This window comes from Rhinopithecus roxellana, chromosome 21 (genome assembly GCF_007565055.1).
Source record: "Rhinopithecus roxellana isolate Shanxi Qingling chromosome 21, ASM756505v1, whole genome shotgun sequence".
Classification (NCBI taxonomy): domain Eukaryota; kingdom Metazoa; phylum Chordata; class Mammalia; order Primates; family Cercopithecidae; genus Rhinopithecus; species Rhinopithecus roxellana.
The window spans coordinates 62,456,983-62,475,977 of NC_044569.1; the positions used below are offsets into that span (position 1 = coordinate 62,456,983).

Below are 18,995 nucleotides of genomic sequence, written 5' to 3' on the forward strand. Positions count from 1 at the left end.
GATTTTGAATGAAACCTTCACATACATCCTCCTCAACAACTCACTCTCAATTTGAAAAAGCCGTAGGGGGTGACAGGGCAGTGGATGGACTCCAAGGCTGTTTTTAAATGGGAATTTTTGTGGTTTTCCAAGTGTAAGAATCTTTTTGTTGCCTGGTATCGAAGGTTAAGGTTCAATCATTATTCATTAGGTTATACAGGTATCCCACACCAAATCTGTTTGGTTCCTGGGTTCAAATAGAAAGAACCAGAGCGTGAGTTTAGAAAACAAAAGAAAGCATTTTTTCTGAATCTGTTGGATTCCTGAGGTTCAGATAGCAAATCCGGATACTTTAGATAATGAGGGCATACCAGCTTTATCTTGAAAAAATTCTCCAAATCTGTGTAGTTCCTGAGCTTGACTAGCGAAAGTTCATGGCAGATAATACCAATATTAGATAATCAACTGCCTGGACAACATAAATACAGTAACTATGTCTAACATTTTTATATTAACCCCCTCTTCCCTTCCTTTAATACTCAGTATTTATTTAATTAAATGGTACTCAACTTCAAACTCCACTGTTCCATGGAATGCTACAGTTTCCCTTTGAAGCTTTTGAGCTAGCAGCCTATTTCCTGTTCTTCATACAGTCAGCACATCTGAGACCTGAGCACGTGATAAAGGGTGTTGCTAGACATTGTCAGGAGTTAACTTGAAATGTTCATATTTAGTTCATGCTCAGTGCATAAATGTACCCTAGCAGAAAAGACAACAAAGGTGTCCTATAGTTTTTAAATGTTGCCTTTGATTTTGGAACTTCTAGCTAATGTTTATATTTTCTGTCTCCCTTCCTTCCCTGGATACTAGCCTGGCTGGGAAGAAAGAATTCACTTGGATGGCCGAACGTTTTATATTGATCATAGTAAGTAGGCGCTGTTATGGACACACAGGTGTTGCGGGTTAGAGGGAAGGGAGTAATTCAAACATCATAGTGAAAGCTTTGTCATTTTACTCTTTATCTAGGCAGCCAGGTGTTATGTGGAGAAAATGATACCAGAGAATCAGTGCCTTCATACGGTACTGTGCATTCACCCCAAGTTTGCTTAAAGTAGCCCATCAAGCTTTCACCCAATCTGATCTTGTGTCCTATTAACATGTTTTTTTTTTAATTTTTAAACCACATTTTGATTGTTGATCCCTTGACTTTTGCACATTTAATAAATACACTCTGGTAATAGAAAATAAGATTAGAAATGATGATTTAGTCAAAAATCTGTGAACAGTGCTTGAAGCAGCATGTAAGTTTTTTAAAAGACACTGCCTTCAAGGGTCCTATGGCAGGATGCCCTCTCTGACCTTATTTTCTATTCACAGCATGTTTCCTTGCACCCACAACACTAATATATATGTATTTTCTGGAAATTGTAGTATATTTGCTATAGACATTTGCTCCAGCACCTATGAATAAATGTGTGGTTTCTCGTTCCAACTAAAAGTTCAACTAACATAGGTTTGCTTTTTAGCCAGTGGGATTTTTTTTTTCTCATTCTTTTTGGAGGTGCCATGTTCTTCATGGAGTCGTATTTCTATGTCCCTTAAAATTTCTGAAAAAGTGTATTAAAAAGAAGCCTTCAAATAGATGTCAAGTTTCAACCATGTGTGCTATTTGGTAGTATCTTGGTCTTTGCTTTCATTTGGTTCATGAACAGAAAGTCCCGCCAGGTTTCCCGGGCTTCACACTTTCCTAACTAAACGAAAGCACATTGATGAGCCACCTGCTGAGAAGTCTGGCCACAAGTAATCCTCACACGTGTAGGACTGGTCACTATCTCACAGGCATAGTACGTTTTTCAGATGTTACTAGGAGGCAGAGTACATTGTGAACAGAATTTCACCTTCAGGCCCTGGGGGCTCAGGGCTTATTATAAATGGAATTAAGCAAGAGTACCAGGAGTTTACAATTCAACTAAAGTAGAAGTCGTAGGTGTATTTAGAAGGGTGGGCTACCCTTTGTTTAAACCAGGTATTTCAAGGTGCAGAGACTTAGTTTTTGTCTTTTATCAAAAAAATAGGCAGATTTGCCAACTTTCCAGAATTTCATAGTAAACATAAAAGTATTTTTCCTGCTTTCATGTATGTGTATACCCTACTTTTTTCCTTAAACTGCTATTTATTATTTTATTCTTAAGAGAATTTACTAAAATGAGAGAGAGGCCACACCTCTTTTTCCCACGAAAAACAAAATAATAGTTTTCGGCTTGGTGCAGTAGCTTACGCCTGTGATCCCAGCACTTCGGGAGGCCAAGGTGGGAGGATCAGTTGAGGTCAGGAGTTCGAGGTTAGCCTGGCCAACGTGATGAAACCCCGTCTCTACTAAAAACACAAGTAAAAACTAGCTGGGTGTGGTGGTGTGCACCTGCAATCCCAGCTACTCAGATGGCTGAGGCAGGAGAATCGCTTGAACCTGGGAGGTGGAGGTTGCGGTGAGACAAGATCATACCACTGCACTCCAGCCTGGGCAACGGAGGAGACTCTGCCTCAGAAAAAAAAGAAAAAAGTTTCCTTTGTAGTATTTTTTATACATCACAATTCCAGTTTTCAGACAGGTGTGAATAATACTGATCATTTTACTAAAACAGGTCTTTACTGGTAACACACATCTTGGTCTGTGTGACACATGGAGAGCATTGCACACAATATTGTGATGGTTTTCTGGCTGGAGATCTGGCTTAGGTCAACCTAAAAAGAATGTTGTGAATGTGTTTGGTATACTGCAAGGAGCCAAAAACAGAAAAACCCGATTGCAAAGGGCTATCCTAGTGCGCGTTAAAGTAGTAAAAATCACCGACTGTTTCACTATTGATGTCATAGACCTAGTATAATCTATAGGAGATGCTTGATACATGGTGACTTGAAATCAGGTTCGTGGAGGGTCAGTGGTGAAACTCTTAGGAAGTTGCTGTGCTTGATCAGAAAGTGAAGTGAACTCACCTGAGGAGCAGTAGGTGCCCGCCCCCCCACCTCCAACCCCCACTGGCCTGAGGCTGGCCCAACTCCGGCTTACTGGAAGGTGGAAGACGGTAGCTACCTGCTAGATGCCTGGGCTTTTCCTTACTTCTGATCAGTTCTGCAGTAACTCCAGCGCTCTGCCCAAACATTTCCTCATTTCTCTTGATTAGAACAGCACCCCAGAGGCTCCGTGTATACTCTGTATAGAGCCTGATGCAACTAAGCTGTGCCAATATGATACTTGTGGCCATTGACTTAGAGATTAAAATTTATTTTACCTTTGCATAACCATATTGAAAGATTCTGTTAAAGAGATATAGCATAAATTAAGTGACCAAAAACCATTTAAGAAAAGAATTTATGAGTGCTGCCTCCTTAGCTATTTCATGCTACATTTCTACCATCTCTCCATAATTCATCAAGATTTACTCAATGGAAAGCTGTAGCACAGTACACATCAATGAAACAGTTCAAGTCATTGGCCTTTCCACAAAATTCAGTGTGTGAAAACTGCAGAATACCTGTCTTTTGAAGAGGCTTTATCAGGCTGACACATACATTCCAAATGGGTTGAATTACCTGGAAGATAACATTTAGAAATGTCCTTTCCATCAGAATAAAGCCTCTTTTTCTCAACAATCTTCAAGGAAAACTCAGCATCTGATTCTCCTGTCATAATGCCTACAGGACACGAACCAGGTTATGCCTGCGTATGCCACAATGCTGTGAACGCTGTCATCTTGTAAATTGCTTAGAGTCATCCTGTCCTCCAGCATACCTGGCACGTGGGTCCACAAGGAATTACAGATGAGATGACGAGATGCACTTCTCTTTTCAATAATTGATTATTTCTGCTTTGTAAGTTTTTCCTGAGAAGTTAGACATTTTCAAGATTAACAATACTCTCTTTAGACTCCTTGATTCCTTTGGTTGCTGTCTATGGAATGGCTCCTGGCTCTCAGGCCTAGGGTGGGAGGTTAAGGGAAGGTCTTGAACTGAATCTCTACATCTTGTAGGAATGATGTCATTCTTCTTAAAGACCAGACAGGCCCAGCAGCTGAGTAATTGGTCACAGGTATCCTATCTACAACATTAGGAGAGAAAATTGAATTCCAGTGACTTTGTAAAGTCCTATTTTAGTCTTTCCTGTCAACAGTCTTACTGGACCTGTTCATCGTGACTAAACTGAGTTTCTCATCCTTCCACTTCCTTCTTGTTCTTTTATTTGAAATATAATATCTCAAAGAGGAGAAGCAAGTTTAAACTCCAAAGTTCTTAAAAAAAAACAAAAAGAATAACTGGCTACCCCATACTTTCATACACTGACCATACTTCACTGCAGAATTCTTCATCATAACCATGTAAAAACTTGTGTTGTTCCAAAAGCTTAGGCTGTTTTTAAAGGGACTTTGTTTTCACCATCAACTTCATTCAGTCATTAAAAAAAATAATGCACTAAGTTCCTGTTACGTGCTGGGACTGGTCTTAAGTGGTAGAGAGGGGGTTGCAAAGATAAATAACACACAGTCCCTGTCCTCGAGGAGCTTAGGTCCAGTGGGAAGTAGCAGGAGATATTTCAAGTATCAGAGGAGTGGATCAGTTGTTACACAGAAACAGAAGAGGCAAGGACTGCATCTGCTTGGGAGGTGGTTGGGCACAGGGATGGGGCCCTGAGGGAATGGGTCACTTTTTAGATGGTTGACAAACACTGAGTAGGATTGAGGCAGGCAAAGCCCTGGGAAGAGTGATCCTAGGATGTGTGGAGGTGTGTGAATATGTGCAGATGCGGCCACATTCTGAGAAACGCAGCATTGCTCCAAACAGCTAGTGTGCTGCAGGGGCCAGCGTGGCACACAGGCCAAGCCAAAGGGTGTCTGCCAGGTGTGGGGACTCGGGCTCAAGCCACAGGCAGTGGGGAGCTCCCAGGGGATTTCCCAGAGGGGAGGGATGGGATCAGAATCGTTCTTTAGAGAGATCCTTTTGGCAGAGCTATAGAGGATGTCTTGAACCAGGGAGGTTGAGACAATTCCCAGTGATGCCCAGAGAACAGTTCAGAAAAAAAATGAGCTCTCTAGCAAGAAGCTTATCGGGGAGAGAGAGGATTGGTCCAGGGCCACCAGAGTGAGTGACACGGCCAGGTTCCTGACTGGGACAGTGAGTGGATTGTGGTACTGCACATTGTAATGAAGGTCACGTTACCAATTTTGGTGTTGGGTGATGAGAGGTTTGGTTTTGGTGGAGTTGAGCTGAAGTGCTTATGGGAAACCCAGGTGCAGATGTCCAGGATGGAGCATGAAGTTCGGGTCTGGTCTGAGGACTTGCGAATCCCCATGAGTCAGGAGTTAGTTTATTTTTTGCTTTGATGACAATATCCATTGATACGGTTATAATCCAAGTTGGTGTTTTAAGGCACAGTTTTTACTCAGCTATATTCCTTTTCCTTTATTTGGTTTTCTTTTCTCTTGTTTTCCATCACAATAGCAGCTTTTACTTTCCAAAGTCTTCCATGAAAGGTAAGGGACCCAAAAATGCCTTTTGCTTCCATCAAGATTCTCTCAAACAGTTGAGATTTTTCATGTAAATTTTCTGACAGCATGAAAACAAAAGATTCTGGAATCATCACTTGCTTTGGTAGCTTTTTTTTTTTTTTTTAGCTTTTCCTCTGCTTTTATTAAAATAATGATAAGGCTTTTTAAAATTTCTGATGTGGTCGTTAAAACAGAATTCACTAATTATTCTTATCAGCCCACTTACAGTATGTCCAGGAAATAAACAGAATCAATATTCTTCCCCCGCACCCGCCCCACCTGGCCCCCGAGACAGGGTCTTGCTCTGCAGATCGGGCTGGAGCATAGTGGCACAATTATAGCTCACTGCAGCCTCCCCCTGGGCTCAACGATCCTCCCACCTCAGCCTCCCGAGTAGCTAGGACTACAGGTGTACACCACCACACCTGGCTAATTTCTTTTTTTAACCTTTTGTAGAGATGGGTCCTCACTATGTTTCCCAGGTTGGGCCTGAACTCCTGGCTTCAAGTGATCCTCCTGCCTCAGCCCCCCAAAGTATTGGGATTATAGGCATGAGCCACTGCTCCTGGCCGCCCTTTACTTTTTGAATAATTTTCTTCTTTTTTTTTTTTTTTTTTTTGTTGTTGTTTTTTCGTTTGTTTGTTTTTTACTAACCTGGAGATCCAAAAACTCCAGAGAACCTACTCTCCCCAGTCTGCCCCTCCGTACTTTTCATGTGAGTCCACCGCATTCTCCCTCCCTCCACTTCACCCCAGTATACACACAGGAATCCGTAAGGTCTTTTTAATTATGCATGGTTACAAACCCCGAGTGATATCACCTACACAAGTAATGGTATAGATAGCATTGAACAATCTTGTTCACATTAACTCACTTGGAAGAAAGCAAACCACCTTTTGCCAACGTGACCAAACAGAAACCATGCTCCGTAGTCTTCCTCTGCTGCATCTAATTCTCTTTTTTGGACTGCCTCAGCTGCTTTGATTTTTGTGTGCATATGAGTGACGCATGTAATAGATTATTCATTTGTTCGATGCAGGATTCTTAATTGAAAGCAGTTTTTCAACACCATAAGTAAAGAGAAAAGTATTTGAAATGAGAAGAAAATCCTGTGTGTGTTAGTCTTTTGGGAAGCTAAGACTTTTTAAATGCCTTTTTCCAATTAAGTGAAAATCAAGATCAAGTTATAAATCCTTGAAAGAACAGGGGTTTATAATTCCCATTTTAGCAAGTTGTTTGCCCAAAACAGTATGAATAGCTGGTTTCTCTTTAGTTGTGCATTTTTGATTGAGTAGTTTTAACTAAACAGTATGTGAGAGGGGTTGCCATATAGAGTATAGTTACCTGCTAACTCTGAAATACTAATTTGTCTTTAGAACACAGGGTGGGGGCCTGAACAGCTTTTGAAGAATCCAGAAATACTTCTTTCTAAAGCTTTCTTTACATAGAATAGATTTGAACTAATGTTCTGATTTTTTTTTTTTTTACATTTTCAGATAGCAAAATTACTCAGTGGGAAGACCCGAGACTGCAGAACCCAGCTATTACTGGTCCGGTCAGTATTTTCAAATTCTGCCTCTTCAGTATAAGACTTTGGTTACATGTTTACATGTTTCTTGTGTATTACTGATAACAATGGTGTCAAGGGACTGGTGTGATTGAGTAGTTGACTAGAAATGGAGTACTTGGCTGCCATCTCCTTCTTACTGAAGTTTCCAGGTGAGGTACAGCTGCATGTGCCTTTTCAGACGGATTTCATTATAAAGGAAAAGAAAATAGCTTGATAATGACAGCAGAATTAAACATTTTTTCTTCTCCTTTATAAAAGTGTGGATTATAAGTATAATAAAAATTTCCTCCCTTCCTTTTTATATGAAGGAAAACCAAGCCCTGTCTTCATAGAGTGTTTTCATTTCTTTAGGCCAGGGGTAGTAAATGCATGCCAATAAGTTTAAATCTTTTACAACTTTCAAAAATCTATAGAAGTTTTGGTGAGATTGTAGCTAAATTCAGGAGCTGTTTTGAACTCTGCTGACCCAGAATGTTCTCATGGTCCCCTCATATATGCCGGGTAGAAAAAGAATCAATTCTGATGCAGGCATGATGACCTCTGAAAACACCGCAGCACACTGTGTCCATAAGGCGATGTGAGAACCCACTCCCCGCAGCATCAGGAGACACTTGGTATCTCACACTTGTTGACAAGTCTGTAGAATGGGACCACACTCATCAGCAGAGAGCACACCACCAGCTTTTGTCAGTGGCTGTATGAGTGCAGGGAGGTAATTTGGAATTACAGGAGATGTACTGCGATCAGCAGAAGATTGCAGATTTGGTATTCTTAGACTAGAGGAGCAGAAGTAACTGAAGTTTGTTGTATCACATGCTGGGCTAAGAGGCCAGTTGGTAGATTTAAAATTCCAATTTCATTGCTTTAATCTGATTCCATTCAAATTATGTTTTGAATTAGTAAGATACGTCCATTTGAAAACTTAAAAGATATTACATTGCAAATGTGCCCTGGTAACTGACTCCCATTAGTTATTTGTTGGATTTGTTCAGTCACTTGGGTACTATTTCCTAGACAAAGTGCCCAGTAGTACCTGGGTAAAAACAGTCAACTTTCTTCTCTATGTGCCTTAAACACTGCCTTACTCTGATGATTCCTTTTGATATATATATTCACAGTCACAGTTGTTTGTTAGAATATTATATTCTCTTCTACATCATTAGAACAAGGTAAATTCAAGAAACTATTCTTTTTAAGTGGCAGAAGACTTTTGACACAACTTTGAAGCCTTTTCAAATATTTTATCACTTATCAATTACCGACCGTCACTCAAACACTGCTAGTCCTTATTAAATCTTATTGAAAATTGCTTAGCATCATAAAGCCAAGTAGATTTGCCCCCAAGAAAGAGCTCTCTGTTTTCTATTAATAGAAGAGCTTTGTTTACTCCTTCGTTTTTATTATTATTTTTCATTATATTGCTTTCAATAGGAGAATGTGTATTTAAGTAATTATCAACTTAGTGTAGACATTTGGACTTTGCTGTCATTCAGTTCTAAATATTTGGCAGTTTTCATTTGATTTTTCTTCTTGACTTATAAATTATTTAAAATATGCTTTTTAGTTTCTAAGAGCATGGGAGGATTGTGCCTATTCTTTTTTATTGATTTTTTATCGCATTATGGTCAGAGAATATTGTCTATAGAATGTTTATTATTGGAAGTTGAAGCTTGATCATTTTTTGTAAATGTTCTTTTTCTGTTTAAAAAGAACATGTATTGTGTCTCTGGTTGAATATAGAGTTCTTTATGTGTCCATTAGGTCAAGCCTGTGGTGTTCAAATTATCTACATTCTCTTTGCTGTTTTGCTGTTGGAGCTAATCAGGATAGTTGTGTGGATCTCTGTGGTGATTGTTGCTCTGTCGATGTTGTCTGAGATGTGTGTAACTACATTCTCTTTCTCTCTTTGTTCGTATTTGCTTAGCGTATCTTTTCTCTCGCGTGATATTTTATCTTCTTTCTTGCCTTTTATTCAATTGATAGAGTATTCTCTATTTTATTTTCTCTACGTGCTTGCAGGCTGTACTTTCTATTTCTATTCTTTTAGCTCTCACATTGAACTTTTTAACCAGCATACTTGACTTAGGGTTAAAATGAATCACTGTCTACTCTCCTTGCCATCAGGACCTCAGGGAACCTGAATGTCATTCTTCCCACTCCCATTTGCCACGTCATTGTTGGGTGGAATATTAAAACTACCTTGTCTTTAAACTTTCCTAATAGGCACATAGTCATTCATATATTGTATCTTTTTTCTCCCTACTGTCCATACTGATTTAATTTTACCAAATGTAAACAAATTTCTTTGCCCACCATTGGTTCTCCCACCATGGTTCTTCCATCCATTTTTTTTCTGGGGTGAGTTTTGATCTTAGTCAAGTCTAGTACAGTTTATGGTTCTTAGTGTGTGGTCTGCGGACCAGAGTATCAGTATTGCCTGAGAGCTTGTTAGAAATGCAAGTTTTCAGGTCCTACCCCAGACCTACTGAATCAGCACCTCTGGGGGTGGGACAGCAGTCTTTGTTTTAATAGCTCTCCCTGGGATTGCGGTGCCCCCTCAGGTTTGAGCACTTGTGCCCAGCAGCACTGCCAGTGACAGTCTGAGAGTGGTAATGTCTCTTAGTCTTTGACTCAGAAGGTCTCATTTGACCTCTCTATTGAAAGTTCAGCTGATGATAGAAATCTTGGTTAAATTATTTTCCTTCAGTGCTTTGGAGATTCTCCTGCATGTCTTCTGGCCTCCATAAATGATGATAACAGGTTTGCTGTCAATCTCATCGTCATTTCTGTGTAGGTAAATGGCTCTGTTCTCTGGTGATTTTGAATTTTTGTGTCTTAGATGTTTTACAGTTTCACTATCATCATGTACCTATGTGTGGAGTTCTCTTAATTTATCTTGCTTTGGACTCAGGCTTCTTCAATATGGGGATTGTGTCTTTCCTCTGTTCTGGAAAATTCTCACCTATTATTTCTTCACATATTGCATTTTTCCAATTCTCTGTAAGTATCTGTTTCTGTAACTCCAATTGGACATTTACTTCTCTTTCACATTGTCTGTTTTATCTCTTAACTTTTGTGTATTCTGTCTCTCTCTCTCTCTCACTGCTGTATTGTGAGTTATTACTTAGCTCTTCCAGTTAATTCTTTAAGCTTTTTTGTAATCTGTTTATCAGTTCATTGTGTTTATTATTTCAGTGACTAATCTCTTGAAGTTTTATTTGGTCGTTTAAAATTTGCTTTTGTCTTCATAGTTATTCTGTCCTGTTCTCTTTATCTCTTTATTTGTTTTTTGATACTTTCATCTCTTTGTTATTTTTAAGATATTTATTTCTTAGCCTCTTTCAGATTATTCTATTATCTCTGGTCCTAGGAGCATTAAATCTCCCACTACGTCTATAGACTCTCCTTAAGAGTGTAGATTATTGCCTAGTTCAGTTTATAATTTGTGTGTGTGTGTGTGTGTGTGTGTGTGTGTGTGTGTATACATGCATGCAAGAGGGAGAGAGAGAGTGTGAGCAAGCTCATTTTTTTTTTTCCTATGAGGCTTTTGTAAGTCCTGACCTGTATTTACTGTTAACTTCTTAGCTTGGGTTCATGCACCCCCAGTCAGTATAACTGTGGACCTCATACCCACTTTGGCACAGGCTTGGAGTATGGATTTATTACAGGTCTGTTTCTTTTTGTTTTTCTCCCATTTATGGTCCTGGACAGAAGGTAAGCTTCCTTGCAACTTCCCTGGTCCGGTGGGTAGAGTTTTATTGTCCCCTTTCCAGATGTTAGGTTTTAAACAATGACTGTTCTTTTCTCTGTCATATAGACCAAAGGCCAAGTTCTATGTCCCCACGGGAGATTAAAACCAAATATTAAAATCAGTGCCCACTGATTTCTCTAATTGTGAATCTTTCTGCTTACCTAGTACCTAGAGTTTCTCTTCCCACGTTTTAAAAATATCAGTGCTAAGTAGGCCTAGCATTTCTACATGTTTTTAGGGAAAGGGGACCCTTTCTGTGGCAGCTCAGTGTTCAGCATTCCTGTAAGTTAGCATGCTCTGTGTATAACAGGTATCACTAGTAATAGCATTTAGTAAGTGCTGTTGGCGCATGCTACTGTCATGAACACTATCTCATGTTGTGTAACACTTTCATTTTTCCAGTAACTTTATAATCAGCTGATTTGAAACTCACAGCCGTCCTCTCAGGTAGGCAGGGCAAATGTTGTTATTTCCAATTTGTCAGAAGCTCGGAAAGCTGATTCTGTTGCTGACAGTCCTTGCAAGGGTCGGAATCAGGACCAGAGCCCCAGATGCACTGGTGTCACTGGTGTCCCCACACGGGGCATGAGCCCTTCTGTGCAAGGAGCTCCAGTGTCACCTGGACAGTGATGATGTGAAAACATTTAGAACCGACTTACACAATAAGGCAGATTTTCCTTCTGTACCCAAAACACGAACACAGATTTAATGCAGAGCAAAAGGGCTTTAATCAACAGACGTGTTCATTTTTCACATAGACCTATTTTACAAGCTAAATGGTAAGCCAGAAAATGACATTCCAGATTTTCACGTGAGGACAAATGATTTAGTCCACTTTAAAAAAAAAAATGTACATGTAATCTCTGCAGAAGCTGCACTGGAAGGATGTTTGTCCCGGTACATCTTTAGAAACTTTTCAGGAAGAGAATGTAAAAACTTGCTCTTCTTATTCTATCATGAGAACTACCACTGGAGAGGAAAGATAATGAGTACAGGAGGAAGACAGTGATTTTTCAGCTTTCACACATCATTCCCCAGAAGGAGAAAGGCCTGAAATATCTCAACATTTCCACCCACACCTCCTCAGCCCCTGCCAGGAGACAGAGCAGGCAAGGGAATGGGCATCACAGGCTGAGGGCCGCATGTTGAAATCTGCTCCTTGGGGAAGCTGTCATTTAAGACAGTCGAACTTGCATACATAGTGATGACTGTTTAAGCTTTTTTCCCAACATTTTCAGGAGTAGGGGGAACTGTGATGTAACCATGATGTTTGGAGAACCCTCACGAATACAGGAACAAACAAAAAATAATTGCTGGGAATGACAGACTTTCACAAATAGAAGAGCCGAGTCACGTTTGTTCATCCAGTCAAATCCTTCCACTTAACAGTGAAGAAACTGCTTAGTAAAGAGAGAGTGTTGCAGAGCCAGCTGATGAGAGTCTACCCGAGAATTCAGGTGTTCTAACGCTGGCAGAGGACAATGGAAGGAAGTCACTTTTTTAGTTCCTATGGGGTCTTTTTTTTTCCTCATGGCACTACCACGGTTTATTCATTGATTTCCAATTACCTGTTGCTCTCAGCAGCTTGTGAGCTCCAGGAGGGAACTGGGAAAGCTACCTTTGCTTTATGTACTGTTATTTTTCTGGCACCTAAAATGCCTTGCACAGAGTAGGTGCTCAAGAAGTATCGGTTGAATGGATCAGAATGAACACCAGAAAGTGGGAAATAAACTAGAGAGGAAGTCTTAGTTTGTGACAGGATGTACTGTTGGTAGAGCAGAAAACATCATCTCTTTATTGGCTTATGTTAGAACATTGTATTCTTTTTCTTATTTTGGTGGTTGTCCAGTTATTAACAAATTTATTCCTTGCCTAAACTCAGAATTGCTATGTGGTTTCATCAGACTAAAGACTGCCTAAAATAAATAGGATGTGAGGTCAAATCTGTTGTTCAGTGGAAAATCAAAGAAGACTGGCTTAAAAACTAAGAAAAGACCATAGGCAGTATAAATTGTCTATGGATCTCTCCTAAGCTATATAAAGATGATGTATTTATTGCTCTTGAATTATAGAGCGAAACACTGACATGCTCATTTTCTGGAAGAGTGGTTGCTTGTTTTGTTTCGGGTTAGTTTTTTATATAAACATGTCTTAAAACTATAAAGAAGGGAAGTTCATGTTCTTCGTTTCTTCTCTTTCTGGTCAAGATAAGTATGGTAAAAGTGTAAGGTTTGGAGTCTGGAGATATTAGACTAAGCATCAGTATATTTTATTAACTTAGGTCAAAATGATAACAGCAGAAGTATACTCTGCTGAAATTCATACTAGCGTCTAAAACGCAATGAGTTGTTTTCGAGGCTGTCATAGTTAATATCTGTGTATATGCAAAAACCAGTCCTTTTTGCTTCATAAAAATATCGTTAAGCTCTTTCAGTAGCCAAAAGTCAGGACTCTGACTCTAAGATACTATAAGCCATTTTACAACATAGCAAATAAAGATCATTTAAATGACTACATTAAGATGTTACTCCTTTGCCTGAAGAGAGATCACAACTTTTGAATGAGCATAGTTAACTCCTGAGCCCTCAACTGTGGCACCATCACTCTATTTCATAGATAAAGCATTTGAGATTTAAGAAATCCTTGCCCAAGACCACTAAATATTAAGAGACAAACCTTCTGACTCCTAAATTGAGGATTTTTTGAGAATGCCATCTGCCTGATTTTATATTCCTTGATAGGAGTGTCAGTTCACTTCCCTTTCTGCTCGTTGTATTTCCCCACAAAAATTTGTTAAATCATAATTAGACTTTTCCAAATGCCAGCATAGGTCATTCTGGGGTTGTATGTTAAAAGTATCTAGCCAATAACTCTTACCTAAACCACAGCAAAAAAGAAAAACAGAAGCACCCTGACTCACATTCTGACAAAAGTCACTTGGAAAGCATGTTTAGTTTGTGTAGCATATCCCTAAATGGTTTCTCAAATGCAGTATAGCTGTTTTCAGGGGTGAAAGCCACACTCAAAGCTGATTAGTCCTCATCAGTTCTAGGACTTCCCCTGTGCTGTGTAGACATGATCTGATTTTTCCATGGATAATCTGAGAAGTGAGAATTTACGGTTTATGATTCATGAAATTCTCTTGAATGTTGCCTAAGTATACATAAAATTTCAAGTGTATTGTTTGCGTTATCTATATTCATAAATTTATCTTCCAGGCTGTTCCTTACTCCAGAGAATTTAAGCAGAAATATGACTACTTCAGGAAGAAATTAAAGAAACCTGTGAGTAATCATGCCTTCCAAAAATGCTTTGTGTTAGTCATTTGTAAGTTACCACAGTTACTTCAGTGAGAACAACTTGGTTGTTACTTTTATATGAATGCTAAAAATATTACCTTCCTTTTCTTCACTGCACTTTGATCCTCCTGGTTCTGAAATCTGAATTTTCTTTTTAACAGAAATGGTAAGTGAAGATTAACTCAGTATTACATATCAAATCACCTGAAGGGTAATTTCGTATGTAATACATAAAAAGACAGGAACGATTTTTATGGGATATGAAATAATTCAGAACCCTTGTCGCAAAATCTGGGGAAACCCATTCATTTATGCACAGTTATCATATTTAATAAACCTGGATCCCAGTTAGAAAAATGTTCAGGTCCTTCCTTGCAAATGCAAAAGCTTAGTTTCAACCACAATATTTATAATATAAAGTTATATTTAATTATAATAATTGCCAGTACTAGGTCCAAATGTAATTTTCTGCTTAAAATTATCCCTGGCAGTTTCAAACCTAGAAACTCTAAAAATTTTTATGGGCAGTGTTTTAAATTATAACATTAGATTTTCTAATGACACACCACCCCCAAATTGTTCAACATTGCATCTTCTGTTTTACTTTCCAATTCCTCCTTAGCAGCTTTCTCTTTGGTTTTCTCCATCACTGTGGTTACACCTTTAGGGAGGGGAGAGAATCAGCTGCAGCTCAGACCCCCTCCGGTGGCCTGGGCTCTGTTGCCATCTCTCCCTGCCTCCTCCCCTCAGCCGGTTCCTCCTACCCAGGACATCTCTGGATGGGGCACAATCTCTGATCTCATTTAGGAGTTTTGGTCTCTGTTCCAAAGTCCTGATTCAAGAGCTCACGGATAACTACTATTGAAATGATTATTTGCCTTCAAAACTTAGATGAACACTAAAAATTCCACAGTTTTCTCTGTGAGTCACGTCCCCCGGTAATGATAATGACTTTGTGGTCATCACCCAGTCTCTCTGACTCTCACATAGCAGTGTCTGCTACCCGGAAACCATCTCTGCAGATTCATTCTTACAGCCAGACCAAGCCTGGATTGTCTCTTTGCAGGAGGCAGCTGCCACAGCCTTGGTCAAGTGTTTTGTTATTTTCATGTCAGCAAACCATGCTTTGGGCTGCTTTCCCCACACTTGGCATAATCAGGATCCCGCTCCCCATGGCTACAAAATGGACTTGAGGCACCATGGATTATATCTACCACCTCGTGGCCCTGCCAGAGTTGAGCATGGCCCCAACCTGGCCAGGTGGGGATTATTATAGGTTTTGATTACCTGGGCTAAAGTCTCTTGAGAGAAGCAGCGGATACAGTTGACTGCCTGTCAGTTGCCATATGCTGGAGGAGTGCCCACAGTTGTTTATTAAAGGGGGTGAGGAGGCTGTTCTCCTTCGCAGCAGAGTTTCTGACTTTCCTGAGCATTGCTAGTGGATGCCGTGTGTCCCATCGTGACACAGCGAGGCTTTCTGTCTGCAAGGGAAAACCCCTGAAGGAGAGAATCTCAGTTGGAACCATTTGTCACTGCCCGTTTCTTTGAGGACTGCCAACTTTCCTACCCTTGGTTGTTGTTTTTATTAGAAAACAAAGTGTGTATTTACTGTATGTGTTTTCTTTTGTCTTTTGTGTAGGCCGATATCCCCAATAGGTTTGAAATGAAACTTCACAGAAATAACATATTTGAAGAGTCCTATCGGAGAATTATGTCCGTGAAAAGACCAGATGTCCTAAAAGCTAGACTGTGGATTGAGTTTGAATCAGAGAAAGGTCTTGACTACGGGGGTGTGGCCAGAGAATGGTTCTTCTTACTGTCCAAAGAGATGTTCAACCCCTACTACGGCCTCTTTGAGTACTCTGCCACGTAAGTATATGGCCACACCCAGAGTGTGTCCCCCACTGAGACAGTTGTATGAATTTAAACAGAATGAAAGAATAAGCAGCTCATCAGTTCAAGATGCATTAAGTCTGTTGAGTTTATTCTCTCCTCACACCACAGCCCCTTGCAAGTCTAGAACAGGTTCTGACTCTACCTGGTGAAATAGTGTACTCTGTGAACATCTAACATTGATTTTTTTTTTTTTTCCTTATCTAATGGGTTCATGGAGTTGAAATTGAAAACGTGGATAATTATGGTAAGGAACAGGAGGCAGTTTTCATTTGCAGTGTTCAAAAGGAGGATTTGTCAGTGTTAGAATTCAAAAAAAAAGGAGGTGTTTTTTGAACAAGAGTCATTTCCGAGGTCTCTGTGTAAAGGCAAATTGTAAGGACTTTGAGGACCTAGGACCATGCCCTGCTCCTGTAAGGAAAGAATCAGGTTTCCCCTTGCATTAGGATTTCATCATTGCCAGGCTTGGAAACTGAGGCAGACTAAATTGCTTTCTGAGCAACCAAAGATCGGCTACTTCCAGGCCAGCCATTCCTTCTTCTGAATCCTCCAAGGGTTAGGCTGGACCCAAGCCCTCAGTAGAATAGTCATTGACCTTGCCGAAGGGCATTTATCATCACTTTAACCCTGGGCTCTAAGGGGACGTGGGTTCCCCCACATCTCCCACGTGGTACCAATCTCCTGGGGGCTCATTTGGAAGGCACCCTCAGTGCATTCTTCTCGGTTGCTCTAGCCAAGAATTGCCCAATTGATCTGTTGTTATTATTACTGAGTGCCATGAGAAAGCCCACTATGTACAATTTATCCAACTACTGAAGGTGGAGGGCAGGGTGGGGAGAGACAAGATCTTTACCTCTCCTCCACATTTTCAAAGATACCCCCCTGGAGGAAACTGCCTGTGACCCCAGTTTGAAAACCACTGATCCACATGATTGTGAACCAAGCAAGGTCATTTGGACAAATCTAAACATGTGCAGGTTTGCATCATTGAGAGAGCCATATCCTGTTCCTAATCCCCTTGAGGCCTTTTCAGAGCAGAGTAGTGGTCAGAAGACAGACCAAGGGTTGGGCCCATAGTAGACATCTTATGGCCAAGCCAAAAGCCTCTGGAAGGAATTAACCTTCCTTTATCACGGACACGACCTAAAGTATTCACATCATTGGGAATCCCTGCACAGCCCCTTTATTATGTGGCGTTTCTTATCTCCCCAAGATATTTGGCTGAACCATACGAAATAGACACTTTGTGGGTCAAACACAGTCAAACATCAGCAGTTTCTTATGGTTTAATTGACTTTAGAGTACACATGCGTCAGCTTCCATGGTGGGTCGTGGTTGAGCATGTGGTAAGTCAGGTCCTCCAGCCCACACCTTTTCCCACTAGGTACAGAATGCTCACAAGGACACTGTAGAAATTGAGTGACACATGGCAAAGAAATATGCAGAATCTTGCATTTGAAAGTGTGATTGGTCTTTTCTTCTCTTTCTCCTCAAAAGGGACAACTACACCCTTCAGATCAACCCTAATTCAGGCCTCTGTAATGAAGATCATTTGTCCTACTTCACTTTTATTGGAAGAGTTGCTGGTCTGGCTGTATTTCATGGAAAGCTCTTAGATGGTAAGTCTTGAAGTAATAAAAATAGGTCAGTGCCGCTTGTGGTTCGCTGGTAGGTGTCTTATCTTTCGCATCATGAGTTTTTAAGCAAAAGCTTCACTGGTTTACTCATAAAGTATTTTTATGTTTTGCCCGTAATGGATGTGCTTTTCTCTGGTAGCTTATTTTGGGCACTGAAGACATAATGTCTACACACAGTTAAAAACAAAAGTTTTTTTTTTAACTTCATTGTAAAGCACAGAACATTATGTATTTATACATTTGTATGTTTTCTGAAATAACTTTACTGAAAGCAAGATTTGATAACAGATGGAAAAACTAATTGAAAAGTTAATTAAAATAATCTCATCCATCTAATATTGTGTGATTATTGCATTTGTCCCCAAATTATTTTTTTAATCGGAAGGGACTAAATAATTTCAAAATAATGTTACCACTCAGCTAAGACATTAACCCTGAAACAAATAACACAAAATAATTTCATTCTTACTTGAAGCATGTAAATCATGGAAGAATTTCAAGGTACCTTGAAAGGTAGAAGTCAAACCCTCTACATGGCATTATCTATAGGCTTGGAGACTTCTAAAAGATTTGGCCCATTCAAAATAGTGTCCTTAAGAAAACACTACACAAATCATCAGTGAGGAAAAAGCATCAGAAATATTTTTTGAGAGCTTGGAAGTAGAGTGGTTGAGGATGGGAAGAGGGAGAGTAGAATTTGAGATTAACATTGCAATAACTTACGAGAAAGATATTTCCAAAGGAACTGTGTTCATTGCATTTATGGAGCCCTAGCTGTTCTAATAAATAATTTGTATACCCTCTGTACTTTTCCCATGAATATGTTTTTACTGTTAATTGGTAGCTGATATTGATGCTCTGATTTTAATGCTTTATTTGGTGGGAGGGTGACAGTAAACACTTTTTTTCCTCTAGAAGGAAACTAAACCACATACTCTTTCCGTGTATGTATAGTATGAATATATTTTAATTTCCAGCTTTGTAGTCATGCCACAGATTATTTCAGCCTGCTCAAATTCACTCCAACTTTCTCAGAAGGTCAGTTTAGTCACCATATGCAAGTGAGAAGATGCTGTTAGTTGCTACAACGTCTTTAATACTCTCTATAACGGGGTATTAGAGAAGCACAAGATATGATCCTGACCTTAGTCAGCTTATATTTTAGTGGGGGGAAAAGAGATGAGAACAAAACCAGAAGAATCACAGTGATAGTGTCTGAGCAGAAGGGAACACATTGAGTCCTCAGAAGAGAAAGTGACTTGGCCGGCAGCTCGGGGAATCTTTCCCAGGAAGAGCTACACCTCGGAGGTGGGGTAGCATTTGAGC

At 39.8% G+C, this 18,995-nt stretch overlaps 1 protein-coding gene across 13 annotated transcripts in view; it reads left to right on the plus strand.

The window, feature by feature from the left end:
• Positions 1-18,995, plus strand: part of NEDD4L (NEDD4 like E3 ubiquitin protein ligase) — a 368,484-nt gene that overhangs the window by 316,881 nt on the left and 32,608 nt on the right. For 7 of the 13 annotated variants that reach the window (XM_030925897.1, XM_030925898.1, XM_010374678.2 and 4 more), the window contains 5 exons: positions 850-904; positions 7,016-7,074; positions 14,059-14,124; positions 15,779-16,008; positions 17,530-17,651. In XM_030925897.1, coding sequence (XP_030781757.1) covers positions 850-904; positions 7,016-7,074; positions 14,059-14,124; positions 15,779-16,008; positions 17,530-17,651 — 532 coding nt within the window. Of the gene's footprint in view, positions 1-849; positions 905-1,005; positions 1,060-7,015; positions 7,075-14,058; positions 14,125-15,778; positions 16,009-17,529; positions 17,652-18,995 lie in introns of all 13 variants that reach the window. The other 6 variants (XM_010374677.2, XM_030925891.1, XM_030925889.1 and 3 more) reach the window with 1 other exon arrangement.